The sequence below is a fragment of the Aptenodytes patagonicus genome, chromosome 13, assembly GCF_965638725.1.
Source record: "Aptenodytes patagonicus chromosome 13, bAptPat1.pri.cur, whole genome shotgun sequence".
Classification (NCBI taxonomy): Eukaryota; Metazoa; Chordata; class Aves; order Sphenisciformes; family Spheniscidae; genus Aptenodytes; species Aptenodytes patagonicus.
The window spans coordinates 9199761-9216910 of record NC_134961.1 but is presented as its reverse complement, the minus strand read 5'-3'; the positions used below and the strand labels follow the sequence as shown (position 1 = coordinate 9216910).

Below are 17150 nucleotides of genomic sequence, written 5' to 3'. Positions count from 1 at the left end.
GATTTACTATTTAAAGCAAGGCTGAACAAAAAGTAATCTCTTGTTTGCTCTTACTCGATTCTGTACTGAATCACTAGGCTGAACTTCAGAAACTTCCCAGAAAGAGGCCATGAACTCAGCTTGACAATATTGCTTAAGGATAAGGGGCAGCTTTCTGTCATAACAAAGTCCAAAGAGAACAGAGAAAAGGGGTGGCACAGAAACAAATTGAGCTGCTGGCAGAAGTCACAGATGAGAATCTCCCTACGTGACACTTGCCTTGTAGACTCACGTTAGCTCTGTTGTGAAAGCGTGAATTTCTGCTGAAGAGTTGTTGCTTACCGGTAACAGATATGTTTGACACTATGACTGACAGAACCACCACTTACCAGCTCAGCTTGTCCAGAAGTGCTCCAGGTAAGAAATAAATGAGCACGGCAACTCAGAGCTTCACCTCCTTGTGTGGGCAGCTCAGCAGGGTCCATAGGCAAGATGCAACTTTGTGGTGACAGGCAGAAAGCGGCTGTTACGCTTTTAAGTCCTTAGGCAGCCTGGAGGAGAGAAAGTCCACGCAATATTACACTGCAGGTTTTTGTTCATGCAAAGGCATTCCCGTGGGGGTGGCTACTCTTCACATCAGCAAAGGCTTCCAGTGCTGCTGCTGCACGTGACAGCACAGCATAACGTGTTATTCCCAGGGTCTGTAAGTAGTACTTTGTATTTAACAATACACAGTCAACCCCAGTGTGAGTAAGGACTGGAGGCAACGTGGGTCACAGAGGGATAAAGTGACTGGCCAAGGTTACACAGAAAAATCAAGGTTATAACCAGGACTAAAGCACAAAGGTGCAATTCCTACTCTTCTCTGTGTGTACCAGAGTTGTAGAGGGGCAGAAAACAAATTCCTCTGACAGAGGAATTAGAAGTAAAACAAATTGAAGGTAAGCCCCTAAATAAGATTTCCTGCGTTTTAAGCAGGTTTCTGGGAAGATACTTCTACTTGGAAGGGTGTACTACTACAGCACTTGGAACACTACTTCTACTTGGAAGAGCAGCATAACTTGCAGCTAATAACCTGCTGAGTAAGCCGTGGAACAGAAATACGGATGAGATACTTAGGAGTCATTTTAGAAGGTCAAGCTGCAGATCAACCATCAGCAAGAAGTAGCAGGGTACTCTATATATAAATGCACACCCAGAAGTTACTTGCAACTCAGCAGCCAGAATCGGAGTTGGTTACAAATGGTCCAGGAACAGAGTTTCACTGTGTAATAGGCAGCGGGCAGGAGAACCGAGGTATTCGCTATGCAGCACTTCAGCCAGTTTGGTGGGCCTTCTGCAGGAAGACGGGCAGCGAGAGGAGCTAGGCACCCAGATGGGAAAGAAGTCAAGTCCCAGAGGGCAACAGTACCAGCAGCCTGCCACAGGGCTCCCCTGGGCACGGCTTCGGGGCTCTGGCTGGCAGCCTCCCTCCGCAGCCCCGGGAAGGCAGCGCTGTCGTTTTCTCTGCCTCGTGACCTGTGGGTGACTTGTTGTGACAGGTAGATGATCTAGAAATGAACTCTGCCCGTGACCTGGCTGCTGCCTTCAGGAGATCCCCCAGCAGAACCAGGTAACTCCTTCCTGAAGTTGCTGTTATCTTTCACGCAATGATCCCTAAGGCAATGGTACAACATAGATTCACATTAGACTCATCTGGCCCAGAACATCTCCCAGACCACACCGTCCTGTGGCTACCTAGAGTATCCTCCATGATCAAAGTAACTCCAGTCATACCCTTTCTGCCCCAAGCTCAAGGATACTTCTTTTGAAGCAACTTCTAAAGACTATAATCCTGAACAGAGCAGAAAACAGTCTTTTAATAGCTTTACGAGCTCATAAAGACAAGTATCTTCTCCCAAGAATGAACAGGCGTAACATTCCACTCCTACTCTTAAAACAAGAAGTTGCTGTAATTGAAGGGAGTGGGGGTACAATGCAACTGTCCAGGGAAAACAACAAAAAACCCGACTCTTTGCTAGTTCGGGGCAAAATTGCCTACAACAGCTTGCAAAGGTGGGAGAGGAGAAACCAGCGTCTTCCACAGACATTTCATTAGCAGTATCCAGCACTTTCTGATTTAACAGGTGACATAACCACCTCCCTCCCCTAAAAATGGTACTTTTAACTGAAGTCCGTTTCTGCTGTGCAAAATTGAGGCTTTAAAGGAAAGTTACATTTTGTAAAAACACTCTTCCTAGTAACTCTTCCTCCCTTAACACCATGCAGCTTCCCAAGATGCCGGTCAGTCTTGGGGAGAGTGGCGAGAAATTTGGTAGTTTTTGTTAGTAACTGAATAAACTTCCTCCCAGGTCTGCACAGGATAATGAGGTACCAGACTGGAACTGGAAACAGCAGGGATTTAATTTCTCTTAATGAATACTTAAATATTACTATAACCTTAACCCCAAACCTTACGCCTTGTACACTTTAGCAAAAATACAAAGCTATATAGCCCTCCCTACTTTGCATTTTAGAGAAGTCTCTCCCTGGGGAAATAGTCATGTTTTCCCTTTTATCTTTGGAGTGTTGGATTATTGAAATTGCAGGAGAGACACTCTAGTAACAGGTAGCCATGCTGATCCAGGGAAGAGAATTCTAAGTTAATATACTGAGTTTCAGCTCTCCATGAAGGGTATCAGCATTCATTGGCACTGAACAAACTTACCTGCAGAACCGCCTGCTTCAGCCTCCGTTCTTATGGGGCAACATCCCTGCAGTTGAATTACGAAAGGGACATCTTTGCCATATGAAGTGGGATAGATTGAGATGCAGAAATATTAATGGTGTCACTAAGATACCCTGATCCAAGCCTCCCACCACGTGTTCCAATTAAAAATTTAAATCCCACTGAAATTGGTGCAGTTTAAGCACCTGCTCACGACTGCTGACGAGGGAAGGACTGAGCTTGGGGAGGCACTCCAGTGACCACGCAAGTTCTTATTTTGATTAAAGCTTTGGAGATTCAGCAATTCAGACATCAGAGAAACTCCATCAAAACAAACCGACCAAACCCAGAGCAGACAAAAGTGACAACTTGAAACAACCCCCTTCCCTGTCTGCTGGTCAAGTGTCTCAAAAGCCTGGCATGGCCCTGTTACACCACCAGTGCCTTCCAGCAGATACTGCCAGAAAGAGCCCTTGCTCCAGTGAGAAATCTGTTAAACTTCTCCTATATACTGTCTTGTAGGGCTGTAATTCACAGGACTATTTTGGCCCAGAAAAGGGGTAATTCACTTTCACAGAGCTGACCAAAGAGATCACTTGGAGCTGCTGCTGTTGCTGAGGGCTTTTTCAGGTTGGAAAGTATGTGATCACACCTGGAAACCTCCTATTAGCGCATATTGAATCTGCAATTCATCTGCCCTCATTTTCAGAGATGCTGAACACTCACAATACACGTTGTTACCTGGAAGTGCTCAGCACCTCCAGAGAAAAAAAAGTCAACCATTCCCAAAAGCTTGATGTAGCCGAGGACCTAACATTTCCAATGATGAGTAGAAAGGACAAACAATGCTCCATGAAGTGTTTCGAATTGTGTACTGGCCAACGTAACTGATTAGGCATCAACAGTTCACACAAGAAACAATTAAGACTTGCCACAAAAATCTGCCAGATGTGACCTTTCGAAGTACAAGTGAGGAAAGGTTAACGACATTCCTAAGAACTGGAGCTCAAGTTCTGGCAGAATTGCTGCCAGGATGGCAACACTGTAAGACGGGGATACCGATGACTCTCCAAAGGTCAGTGGTTCTGCACTGCTGTGCAGATACCAGGGCACACAAGTAAGGGAGTCCAACAGAGGAGACTGGCACTGGAAAAGAAGCAAGTATAGTTCCCATGGCTATTATCAGATGCTACACAGCAGAAGAGGAATCTCTGACAGGCGTTGCCAACTCAACAGGCTTAATTATCTTCTCTCCCTGAGCTTAAAATACATAAGCACAAACTCTAGCTGTGTCTCCCCTTCCACTTCCCATCAGTTCTAATGTCCGAGTCAGCCACTGAAATGCTACAGACGAATGAGTTCAAAGTTTTATATAGGCTAATGTTTCACCAGCCTTCAATTCCTGGACACGCTCAGGGAGAATCAGTCAGACCAGAACTGGAGAGGTGGGGGACAGGTAAAGATTACAGAACAAGATTTTATTGCATGACAGCTGTAGTTTCATGCAGTTCATGCTGTAATTTATTCAAAACCCAGCTCTCTTGCAGAATATTTTTGAATAAAGCAAAAAAAGTCACTCTAGACTTTGTTGAAAGATAAAACCCATAAAGAACAATATAACAAGTCAAGTTTTAATAGATTTATAAAATTCATATATACAAAACAGTAAACTAAGTCACCAAAGCTATAAAATACACTTTTTACACATCACAATATAATTTTATCTAGTACACAGTTTTCATAAATTGAAACTATTACAGCAAGTAGCTGCTTCTATCGTGGATGCTGTTTTGGTGCTAGAAAGACGCTTATGTGAGCAGTCTGGAACTGTGCTTTTACTTTATGCATTTTTCACCTTCTTTTAGTTTGCCACTGTTTTTATAGTACTTTCCTGTGAATTATTAGAAAATTAAGGCTAAACTCAGGCCTTTCTTGCCCAATGCAGTGAACTGGTTTAAAAAAAGAATGATATTGCATAGTATGTGTGTTACAATGCATAGGCACCAGAGAGCAAGTAAATTGCAGAATAAAAGGTAACATTAATTGGGTTCCTAGCTACATGATTGTGTCACGAGATAACTTTGTGTTTTGTCAGTTTGCTTTCATACATATTGATTCCATAAACAAGACAACTCATCACAAGAGCAATAAATACTAGCCATTTTGTTAAGTGGAGTCTCCAGAAATACTGTTTAACGTGTATCATCAATTCAAGCTCATTACACATGCCAGATAACGAAACCCGTTCACTGGAAAAACGCTCATTATCCTAAAGACAGTTAATGGCTTCAATGCAAATGGGAGTTTGAACACGTTTTCAAACCTAAGCCCACCAAGCATGCTTTCCAAGTCTTGTGAACTACCAAAAGATCATTTCTCCTCCACACCCCCCCTTCTCCCTGCTATCTTCTCTCAGCTTTTGTGTCCAACCACCTGCACACAAGCTCAGAACAAGAGATTGACGGGAAGTATTAGCAGAGAAGCAGTGCTATTCCAAATCTATACTTCCCTTGTAAGATGCTCTTTCTCGGGTCCTACTTGTCCAAAAATTTTGCTCTCCATCGGTATTAGTTTTTATTCAAATAATGGAAACAGTCTGTTAATCTAGCCATTCCCCTGAAATACTCACACTCCGGTATCTTGAAGAAAGTTTAAGTAGCTGTTAGAAAGGAGTAAGATGCACAGACAGTGGTCTGGCCAGAGATCTGCATACCATGTTCTGGTAGGAATTGAGTTTTAGCCCTCAGTTATGAACAGATGGAGAGAGATTTACAATGGAAGGGTGTGCAGCTGCAGCAGGGCCAGCCTTGCCAGCCCGCTGCTGTTAATTCACAGCCAATAGCTCCCTGGAGTCACTCAAAGCTTTTGGGGTCAATGCAGATAGCATTTCACTTCAATACAGTCAGTCTTCAAGCACCATCAGCTTTTGGGATCTGTTAGAAAACAGCTCCCCTCTCTTGCTCCCTTCCAACATACTTTGGCTTTTTTACCAGAATGCCCACCTTGGAAGTCAGTGCTGCTCTTTTTTTCTCTCCGACTGTGAATATTTTCACATCGGACAGAAGATACGACCTTCGGACATATGCCAAGAGCTAGGTTGTGGATACAGTTCATCAAGCCAGGCACAAAACCACTAGCACTGACAATCTAGTACCTCCATACTCCCCACACCCAATAAGAAAACAAGCATATCGACACATAGACAAACTTCAACACTGCTTTCCAAATGCCATTAGAAAGATAAAAACGTCAAGAATCAAGCAAAACTGTCCAACCATGAAGATGAGCAAAGAGATAGCATCACCTAGTTAGGAGAGCAGCAGTTTCAGCTCCAAATATGCTGGCTTTACTCATTTCCATCTATGTAAAAAAAGATTAGCATTGAAACAAAGAAGTGCCCACTTCACAGCACAAAGCAGAGATCACCCCAGCTAATCACAAAACAGGTAATATTAAAAAGCACTAGGTCTTGTATTGTCTTGCCAATTACTTCCTCACTAGGCTAGACAGTCCTCATCTAGAAGTGTGTGGAGTCAGTATTAACTCAGCCCAAGTCTGGCCCAGATCGTGCCAGTCTTCCTGTCCCATAATGGATGCTCCCTAGAAATCTGTTAAAAGCCCATTTACAAAAGTAGGCACAGATATTTTATGGTTGCTACTGAAACACCCTACCCACCACTTCCCCTGTTACAGAATTAATAGAGAGTGCACTGAGGTAAAGAGTTGGCAGTGCTATATTGGAACCCCTGACTATACCATGTGATTTTATACTAGAAAAGTGATATAAAAAAGAGGCTACTACTAAACTTACAGGAATCAATATAGTTCTCATCATGAGAGATCAGTGTTCGGCTTACATGACAAGCTGCAGTGTATGGAGGCGTTATCGCGTATCGTGTCTCAAGCTGGCATGCATCGAATTGTCTATCAACCCGGTATGTACTCCTGAAAATTTGATGACACAAGCAAAGCTAAGTCAGGTGTCAAAACTCACTACTTGAAAATCAGAGGGGCTTTTTACAGAAATCTTGTAGTTCCATGCAGCAGAAAGTTTTTTTTTTTTTTCCCCAGGACAACGAAAGAGGTACATCCATAGAAAAGACTCCAAAACATGAAGTTAATATCCACACAGACAGCCATCTAAAGGCAGCAAAGGGATTGTTTTCTAAAATGATATTCTGTGGAAGGTAGTTGTCTGTCACTAAAGAAAGCTGCTCGTTTCTTCAGTGGTTCCATGTCTATTCTTTTAATTTCTTTAATTCTACAATTCTTTGCAGATTACAGTAATCAGGCCGGGGGGATGGGGACATGGGGATGGGGGGACAACACACAGACAGGATGGGACACACTTTTCAAATGCACCATTTTTCATACCAAAAACTACTGTAGCTATCCTAGTGGAATTACAGTTTTGTCTGCAGTGCCACATACAGATGAGCTCTTCCTACTCCATTTCACTACAGTTTTCTTGCTGTTAGTTTCTCCACTCTGTCTGCTTGGCTGGGGTTCAGGCTTTAGTCAGCTCAGAAAGCCTATAAACGGTCATCTTCAGGATCTTCTTCATGCTTGTAACATGCCTAGTCCTAGGTTTTACACAGCAGTATTTTAAAAAAACTGAATATATTAAGTCAAATATTTTATTTACTATGGCAGCATAGATTAAGATCAATTCATTGTATCAAACTGGAAGCATCTTTGAGTTGTAGTGTAAAGTTGAGTGGCCAGTAATTTCCATTCCATAATCAATACTAATTCATTTTCAACATTAAGAACTATTTAATTCTATCAAAGTGACAACTGCCTATTAAATACGTCACTTACAGAAAACTGTTCTTCCTTTTTAATTCCAATTCACCACGTCACCTCATAATGCCATCTAAGAACTGTTCAGAGGATGACAGCACTGCAATCTGAAGGAATGGTACTGACTGACACACTATATTAGCTTAAAGCCTGATTTGAGGACAACAAATACAAAGTAGTGTTTGATAAATGACTCCCATTTACTTAGTTTTTCTACTTAAACTGCAGATTACGTAAGTGTCTCCTGCAAGCACATGCTGCAAGCACTTCCTCTCTTTGTCCTTGCGAAAGACAACCCGTTTGCAACACCCCATCACTGGTCACTGACCTGCGGGTGTCAGAGGAGGGACAGCAAAAGGCTGCTTGCCTTTTTTTTTTTTTTAAATGTAGTTGTTCAAGGTCTCCATCTGATTATCATCCTGCCTGTGACCCATTTCCTGACTAGCCAAATGAACAATAAGCCTATAAAGTTAACAAAAAAAGATGTTATCTCCAGCTGTGTTTACCTGCAAATTTCTTCAGGATGTCACTTAAAATAAAGTTTTATTTATTTCTTGTGAAAGGACTAAGCAACCGACCAAGCCTGTCCCGAGATGTTTGTACAACCTAACCTACCTAAGTTCTGCTTTAGTAACTAACTGATTTACCATAACATGATTTTCTGGCTTTATTATACTACAACTTACCTTGAAAAAAAACAAACACAAAACCCCACAGTTGTGGCAAGAAGTGGAGTGTATTTTGCAGAGAAAGCTGCCACTTAAAAAAAAAAAAAAGTCCTTTTTACTCATGGGCCAGATCCTTTGCAAACTTGAGAAATGCTTGACTTTTGCAAGAAGTTTCCTGATCTTGGCTTCCTGGTGCGAACCATCACTATCAAAGTTTGACAGAACACAGAACCTACAGAGCCAAACTACTGATTTTCATCTGCAGTCTGCAGCGTCACGCTTAGGCCCATTTTATCAATAAATAGAAGAAAGGCAATAATGGGCCTGAGGTGATCAAACCGGTTCCCTAAAACTCTGATTTAGTGTGCAAAACTGCCATATCATACAAAAAAATGCTTGAGAGCTCAATATGAGATATCTCATACTGTTTCTTTTCCAGGTGCAGATTAAGTTACTTAAAATATAAGTTGCATTATTAGCTCTGTTCAGAATTTTAAATCCATAAGGTGACTAAGGATACGAAACCATGGGTGAGCATGAAGAGAAAAACAGAACAGGAAATTCCATGCTATGCCTCCCAGGTAGAACTACAGTAGATTCAGACATAAAACTGAGGTAATTCTTGAGAAAAAATACAGTTGAAAGGGAATGTTTAACTCATTTGAGAAAACAAACATAATATTAACCCATCTAGAAAATTTAGTGAAAGAATAAAGTTCACAGCAAACTAGGAAATAAAGTCAAGTCAACTTAGAAGTCAGGTCAGCCCATAACCGCCGCCTCTTTCCCAGTGTCCTGTGTGAAGTGGAAACCACTACCAAGAACTCCAAGAATTTTTGAAAACTTTGAAAACAGTCTTAGTCTTCAGCCAAACAAATGGGCTAGCTTAGAGAAATGAACCTTATACTATGAGTAAACTTGCTTGCATCACTCTGTGTTGAAACATTTACCTTTTCAAATGTAATAATCTTAAGAGTTTCCCCCCATCTGAATATTAGAGTCACGTAACATTTTTCCCCTTCAAGGTTAAAAATGAATAAATATTTAAAAGACAGAGTTGGTCCTGGCAAAAATAAGACTTGTTACAAGGAAGCTAATTCCTGTTTAAGTTTGCTCAAATTTAAGCTAGATTTTCCCATCTGCAACTTTTCACTTGCTTCTCACCTCGATACTGTGCATGTTACATAGCGCTGAAATAGCCATATCTTTTCCACTCTGAAGCCTGCACAAAGAAAGCCAAAAGACTGCTACATTAGGAAACTACACAAAAATACCGATATGAACATCTGCAAGCTTCAGAGGGGAAGAAAGATTCCAGATTTTATCCAAATTAACATGAAAGGACAACGGAGCAGGCCTTTTTTTGACCACATTTCCCACGGGATTACCAGCTGAAGTAAGATGTTGCTTGTTTTGAGATGCCATTACAGGCTCAAAGGGGATAAGAACTCCAGGGAATCTGCTGACTTTTTACGGGTACAAACAGCCCTTGAGGTTTTATTCTTGGATAAAAACTATGACAAAAATTGCACAGTAAACTATGTTTGAAAATTACCTAAAGTATAGCACTACAATGTTGATATAAAAGGCAGATCTTCAGTTTGTCCATGTACCCACTGTAGCGGAAAAGATCCAATATGTCTGTACACAAAAAAGGCACCTGACAGTTAGTTACACAGATCGAGAGCGCTAGGAAATTAACAGTTCACATCAACATTATTCATAGCCTCTTGCAATTTTACACACAAACCACTGCCTAAAACAGGCAACTCCAAACTTGACTGTACTCAGAATTACATGTGCCTTACTGTAGGTTAAAGATCCCATTAAGACACAGATTAAAGGCTAATTTTACAGCAAGGTCTTGCTGTCCAAATACATCAGTGCAGCTGTAAAACTGGGATCTCTACGGTGTTCAGTCTTCCTATAAGGTCAGCTGTTGGGAACTAATCAAGCAGCTGCTGTACTACCAAAACCTTTGCTTAAGAGTTTAATCAGCTTTCAAACTTTTTAATACAGATAAAGCCCTGTCACGCGAGATACTGAACCTTCACAAATACTGCCAACTGCGGGTGTGAGAACAGTGCTGAATTTCCATGAAATACGTCTCACTCGAGCACCCACTGTGCAGATACATGGTCAGGTGCTCTAGCACAGGCTGCTTCACCAAGGAAATCAGTTTTCCCATGATGTAATACCCTTCACACATAGTGCAAAATAAACCCTTCTCTGTATCAGCGAGGCCTTAACTTCCCATCTGATTTACTCCAACACTGGTTTCCTTATACAGTTTTAGACTTTTGCCTCAGGAGACTCACGCAAAACCTTCAGACAAGAGCTGTGCATCCACCTTGATAAGTGGATTCCAGACCCTTGGCAAAGCTGAACACGCACACAAGATCTGGTTATATTCCTAAGGGTGAAGAACGGAACTTCCATTAACGTTCTCCAATACAGCTGCCAATCTCATTACATTTAGAATTGTTTGATCGATTCAGCACCTCCAAACTACAAAGAAAAGGCAGTTTGTACAACTAGTGTCTCTGAAAAATGAGCATATTCATTTAAACCAACGTGTCTTCCATACATGGTTTGTCAGAGATTTCTTTTTTCTAAGAAGGCAGAAGGTGGTTGTGTTATTCAGCGTTCCAAACTAGATACAGAACCTACAACGGCCATGTTTCAGTAGTGTTTCTAGTCCAAATGATTCAGTAGCTAACATCAACATTTGACTCCTTCGGCCTATAGCTCCTCTGTTTGGACTGGCTAGTTTACAGCATTCCTGAGCCAAGTAATTAGCATGGGTCCTACACCACATGCAAGGGCCATAAAGAAAGGATAAAAACTTTGATCTAACCCTCCGGCAAATTTTAACAGAACATCGGCTGCTCTCCTTCACTGCAACATAATATCCTTCAGATTCTCTTGAAGGATCGTGTCCTTCACGGCATGAAACACAAAGCGGATGTTTTCAGTGTCTATGGCAGTGGTGAAGTGATGGAAGAGCGGCTTACTACGGTTTCTCCTCTTTCTGTCAAAGCACTGCACCAGGTAGCGTTGAACATCTTCTAGCCTGTGAGGGTCGCCTTTGAAGTCCGAGAAATACTTCTTAATGCTGACAGTCTTTACCTTCTCTACAAGAAGATCCATCTTGTTGAGGAATAGGATAATAGAAACATTGAAGAAAAGCTTGTTATTGACTATTGTCTCAAAGATATTCATGGACTCCACAAGTCTATTTGTGCGCCTGTCTTCCATGAGAACCTGATCGTATTCACTGGAGGAGACCATAAACAAAATTGAAGTTATTCCATCAAAGCACTGGAACCACTTTTGACGCTGAGATCTCTGTCCACCTACATCCACCATCTTGAAAGGTATTTTTTTAATGATGAAATCATGCTCTACTATCCCCTTGGTGGCTTTTCTAGCCAGCAAAATATCTTGCTTGCTGGGGAAATAATTCTGTAAAAGAAAGGAGAAAAGTGTCAAAAAAAAGTCCTTCAAAAATGCTGGCTAAAGCCAGAATATTGATGTGGGGGGGAATCAACAAGAGCCATGGTTTTTTTAGTTATCAAGTGAAGAATGAATGCTCAACTTTAAAATAATGGACTGTTGACCATTTATCTCAACATATTAGTAAACAGCTACAGAAGATCCTGAGACATACGAGAATAAAAATATAGGACCAATTCACTCGTTCACATTTTTATTCTTCAAGCCTCCCATTTTCAGGCTGAAGTCTATTTTATCATTATGAAATTCTTTGCCACAGTGTTACTGCCATTTAGGTAGTGTTCAGTAAAGCAGATCTCCAAATCATGACTGAAAGGATTTTTTTTTGATATCTAGTTTTTCCACAGTTCATTACTCTTACAAAGGACATCTTGCAAGCTTTAGTGGAAATGCTTCTTCCATGTTCACCGTCCATGACCAGCGAGTACAGCAACATGTTCTACCACAGGTTGTAGCCCAGCCCACCACTGTAGAGAGACCTGTTCTTCAGAAGCTTATCACTGTCACTGTTTAGGAAAATCATCTCCCTTCTTTCTACTCCAAGTCTCCTGGCAGATGTTTTCATTACCGATTTTGAATCCTACAAGTGCCAGTAATTTTTTTTTATTTGGTAATTTTTCATTCTGCTACCTTAAGTAGCACCAGCCATCAGATGATCGTGAAAAGCGAATGAGATTCAGAGACTGCATAGAAGGACTGATAAAAGAAAATATGTGCATAAATAAAGCTTCCATAAACAGTATTTATTGTCTGTCAAAAAATATTAAGCAAATACTAAGCTTCAGTTTCATAAGGCTGGAATTTACTATTTCTAGAGTAAAGAACTTTGAAGTTATTTAATGCATTAGTATTTTAAAAAAACCCAAACCAACCTAAAGTATTAATCATAGCACACCCAGGCTTCCGTTATCTCTTTGAGCTCTTTTGGTTCAGAAAGAGAAGGTATGTCTTACCAGCTGACCGATCCTATCCAGGTTATCCAGGAAGTATTTCACCGATTCACCCTGTGGAAAAGGAAAGAGATGGGAACTAAGCTTGTTTCTAGGATAGCAAATCCAACTGTGTTTTCACTTTCCAGCATGCGCTGAGGTCTAACATAGCAATATCACATGTGGAAGCTTGGACAACATCCTGATATACTTAAGGCGCTAGAACAATAGAAGTACTGCATAGCTTAATTCACATAAACTGCTGATAATGAGTGGAGCTGCCATAATACACTACCAACATGTAGGTAAAGTAGTATTTCTTCAAAAGCAATTCTCTATTAGTTCTAGAAAAATCAAAGTTGAGTAGATAGCTGAATAAATGCTCAAAGCTATCTAGTAAATCTTTACAATGAAAAGGAAGCATTATTAAAGTCAGTCCTTTGCTTTGGCTTAAAGAATTAAGTTTTTTGCTCTTGTATGATGAATGCAGTTAATTGACACTGGGTGGGAGTAAAAGTGAAACACATTTATTAAAAGCAAATGTATTTTGTTTAAAAATCGTAACAGGGAACAAAAACATATCCTAGACTGTTTGGCATATCTTTAGAAAAGTGAAAGATTTAAGTCGCCTACAATTTGTGATAATTTAAGCTAGACTTGCTTGTCAAAAAAAAAAAAGGAACATTCTGAAGGACTTTCTCTTCTGCAGAGTTTCCCTTTTAGGCTCAAGGGTTTTAATAATGGATTTGCTGATCTTGCACAAAATCCTTTAGCAGTTACATTGAGAAGAATATAGGCAATGTTTACAAAGAAAATTTATTCTTGTGTGAAAACGCATAAGAGGTTTTGCGTTTTGTGGTCTATTTTTTTTAAACAAGCTTGCTCAGGTATCACACTCAAATCAAGTGCCACTTCGCATTAGTGGATACAAGAAGCCCTACACATACTTTTTAGAAGTAATAAAATTGCTTCCATATAGATGGAGACTTTACTTCTGGAGTGAAACTATCTTTGGCAGAAGCCCATTCTCCTTCAAACACTTCCCTTTCATTTCTTCCGATGAAGATGATCTGTTCAGTAAGAAAGCATTCTTCATTGTTTAGGACATGTGTCTTGCAGTTGTAGCCATATCATAAGAACGATAAAATGGAAAATCCTGCTGCCTTTTAATAATTTTAGGCAGTGAAACACATTATATCTATCTATATCTCTCTCTCACAGATCAGGGCCGTGTCAGTAATGACCAGACTGACAGTAGGTGCCCTCACCAAGTCACTAATTCAGTACGAGAACATTCTCAAAGTATAATCTCAGATTCCAACAGCAATAAAAATTCTTAAACCATGCATCCTCCTCTACACCATAGGCTTGAGACAGCAGAATAAAATTATTCCCCTTCCGCCAGTACAACTGTAAACAGATGCCACCACAACAGTTCATTTTGAAGAATAAGACTGGAGACCAGAGGATTCAGTGTACTGCACAACTACATAACTTTAAGCATAAGGCATAGACAGAAAGGACCTGTAACTTCTTATTTCCTAACATTTAAAACTGGAAATATCTTTTCATAAAGAAGAGAGAACATGCATACTTGCAAAAAGCTACCATGTATCACAAAAGATTTACAGTGGATCACTAGCAGAAAAGATGACTTTTTTGCGGGCAAGTTTCCGAAGAACAATTGCTCTAAAAGCTTCCTTACAATCATGAATTTTCATAAGGTGAAAGTAATTTCCTGTATTTTCTGGCACCCGGTTGGATCAGAAGAGATATCACAGACCGCATGAATAAGAGAAAAGGTCTTCCTGTACAGCATTAGTCATATTTAGGAGATGGGAGAGCCCAAAAAGAAAAGGTCACTGAAGCTATAAAGAAACCCAAAACCGTTCTCTATCTATTGTGCTTTGTCCTACTCAATGCCTTTAGATGTGCAACAAGACTGCAAATGGGCCATCTCTGATACAACTTGTTCCTGTTTTCTACCCAGTTGCTTTAAGAGTCCTCGCCTTCTCCATATGCCCTCCCACGCTGAGAGCAGGAAACAGCTGTACGCATGTAAACTGCTGGGACACACAAGCAAGTTTACCTGATTTACAGCTTTTGCCTCCCCTATTTCCTGCCCCACGCAATCAGTTTAACATTTTGCACATTTACAAGAAGGTAAGAAAATAATCTGATTAATAAAAAAATACATGTTCATTTCTGCAGTGATTTAAGGAAAACTAGACTTCTCTAGTTTCTTATACAGCTCTTTGTAACATTGCAGTTAAGCCAAATAATTCATTCTGGAAAATTTTAAGCAGTAATTGCAGAACATCTGGATAGCCGAGGAACCAAGTCAGGTTGCTGGAACAGGTGTGAACACCATATGCATGGTCTGACAGATCTGAAGATGTCTGAATATTCTCTTCTAGCACAGAATTCAAAGACATCCAGTACTTAAGTCAAAATATCTGTTGCCAGTCAAAACAACAAATCCCTGACAAGCTCCAGAAGTTTTGAAGTTAAGAAAAAGCTCAAAACATTAAAGCACACAAACCTGGAGAAAAAAACCCACCCAAACCACAAAAAACCCACCCCAAACCCTCAAAACCCCCTACTTTGAAGTTGATTCCCTGATTAAGTCCTGTGTTATGGCCTCTGGAAGTGTGGATTCAATTCCTGCTCTAAAGACTTCTTGAGCAACCTTACTCTACATCTTAATCTGATTCATAGAAAAGTTGGTTGCTTCTGGGAAGCGTGTGGGGTATTTCAGTTCATCGAGCAGGCAGCACAGAACAACTGCAGGCAGCACCAACCAACTTGATGAATAACTTGTAATTTAATTAAATGAAGAAAATATGGAAACTCCAGGTGTTATGACTGTTTTGTATTAGTACTTTTAATCAGAACAATTGTATTAACAGAACATTCATTTAGCTTTTAATTTTTTCCTTGTCATCCAGGGGAAATAGATAGCAATATAATTAGATCTAGAAGTTAAGTTTATTTTGCTTTCTATCAAGCTGCACCTGAATGCAATTTTGAATTCCGTCAATAAATTATTATTTATGCAAAGCCATCTCATGCTTTGGGTATCACACACACACAAATGTACTTACGTGTGTGTGTGTGTATATATATGTAGGTATATTAAAAACACACACACAGAAAGACTCCATGAATTGTTCATCAAGGTAGCTTTTCCATTCAAGGCAAATTAGTATCAAAATCAAAAAGTATCAGCTGCCCCTCTCATGTTGAACTATTTTTCTCTCTTGAAGACACTGACCATAAACAAGCTGTTTCGGCTTTTTCAGTGCAAATTCTTAGGCTTTCTCTAAAGTCATCTAGCCATTCAACTACATTCAAAAGCTGGCTTAGCACTTCAAATGCTCTCCTTTTCCACATCTTAGCCAGTTATTTCTGGTTCACTAGCATGACGTCCTATAGAAGCGGCAGCTAATATTTGCAGTTCTGTCATCAGATACTAAAAATATCTTTACGCACATTGACAACTTCAATCTTACTATTTTAATGGTTCTAGTGAAAAAAATTAAGTAGTCTTCTGAACATTGCAATCTATTTTGAACTATGCTTGCAAGCAGCAAAATAGAAATGGAAGCCAAAGCTATTTATACTAATTATAACATATTTAAATACCTAATCACCTCATGGTGTGTTCACTTAAACAAAAAAGGTCAAGGTCAGATGTGTCAATCTTTTACAGGCTGGTGTGTCAAAAAAACTGTGGCAGCTCAAGAAACTTCCCCAGATCAACCACGTTCATAGGAGATTGTTGAGCTTCTGTCTTTTCAGATTTAAAAAGACGCAAATCTTCTTGTATTTCCCTGTTAGTACACTATTTCCTTTAAAAAACCCTTCTAACAATATTCATAAATAATATTCTTAAAATCTGAAAGACATTATTTCATTTCAACCGTCATGGTACTTGGATACGAAGCACCATTCTGTCACAGTCACAGCAGAGTGTGTCAGTGAAGCATGTCTGTACTGACATTTCTTTTTTTTATTTTTAACAGATAGTCTATTAGTATATTTCACATTTCAGAAGTTGTATCAAGAAACTCTGAGGTGACGATCATCTATTTTGCTGTCGATACAAACCAGCTAGCTATTTTTTATTTTTTTTCCTTGATAATAAATCAAAATGTCGAAATGCTGTCTCCCATCCATGCCCTGTGTTTTCCAGGACAGTGGTGGGGGAGGGAATAACGACCTCCGAGTTATGAATTTTACGTAATTCAGATACTCCTTTTTAGTACACAAGAGCACATTATAGAACATGTCTTCCTTAACTTCTTGCTCACCATACAAGAGTTACCACAAACGCTTGGATGATTCATTCTCTCACTGCTAATCTCTTCTCCCTCTGCAATACATATCCTCTGAGTAACAGTTTTGCCAACTGGGACCAAGTGAAGGAATAAGAGATGCTGTTCCCATTGTTCAGTAGGATGAGTCACTGCACATCTGGGAACTGGGGGAATCAAGAAACACAAACAGAAGGCCTAAAATGAGCCCACAAGTTCCACAATGCAGCAT

The 17150-nt window shown here is 40.1% G+C and overlaps 1 protein-coding gene across 1 annotated transcript in view; it reads right to left on the bottom strand.

Moving 5' to 3' along the window:
- Positions 1-4303: 4303 nt before the first annotated feature.
- GNA12 (G protein subunit alpha 12) overlaps positions 4304-17150 on the bottom strand; it is a 44644-nt gene continuing 31797 nt past the window's right edge. The window contains exons 3-4 of the mRNA XM_076351444.1: positions 12627-12677; positions 4304-11622 (exon numbers count right to left, since the gene is read on the bottom strand). Of these exons, the coding sequence (XP_076207559.1) occupies positions 11053-11622; positions 12627-12677 (621 nt within the window). The 3' untranslated portion in view covers positions 4304-11052. The remainder of the gene's footprint in view (positions 11623-12626; positions 12678-17150) is intronic.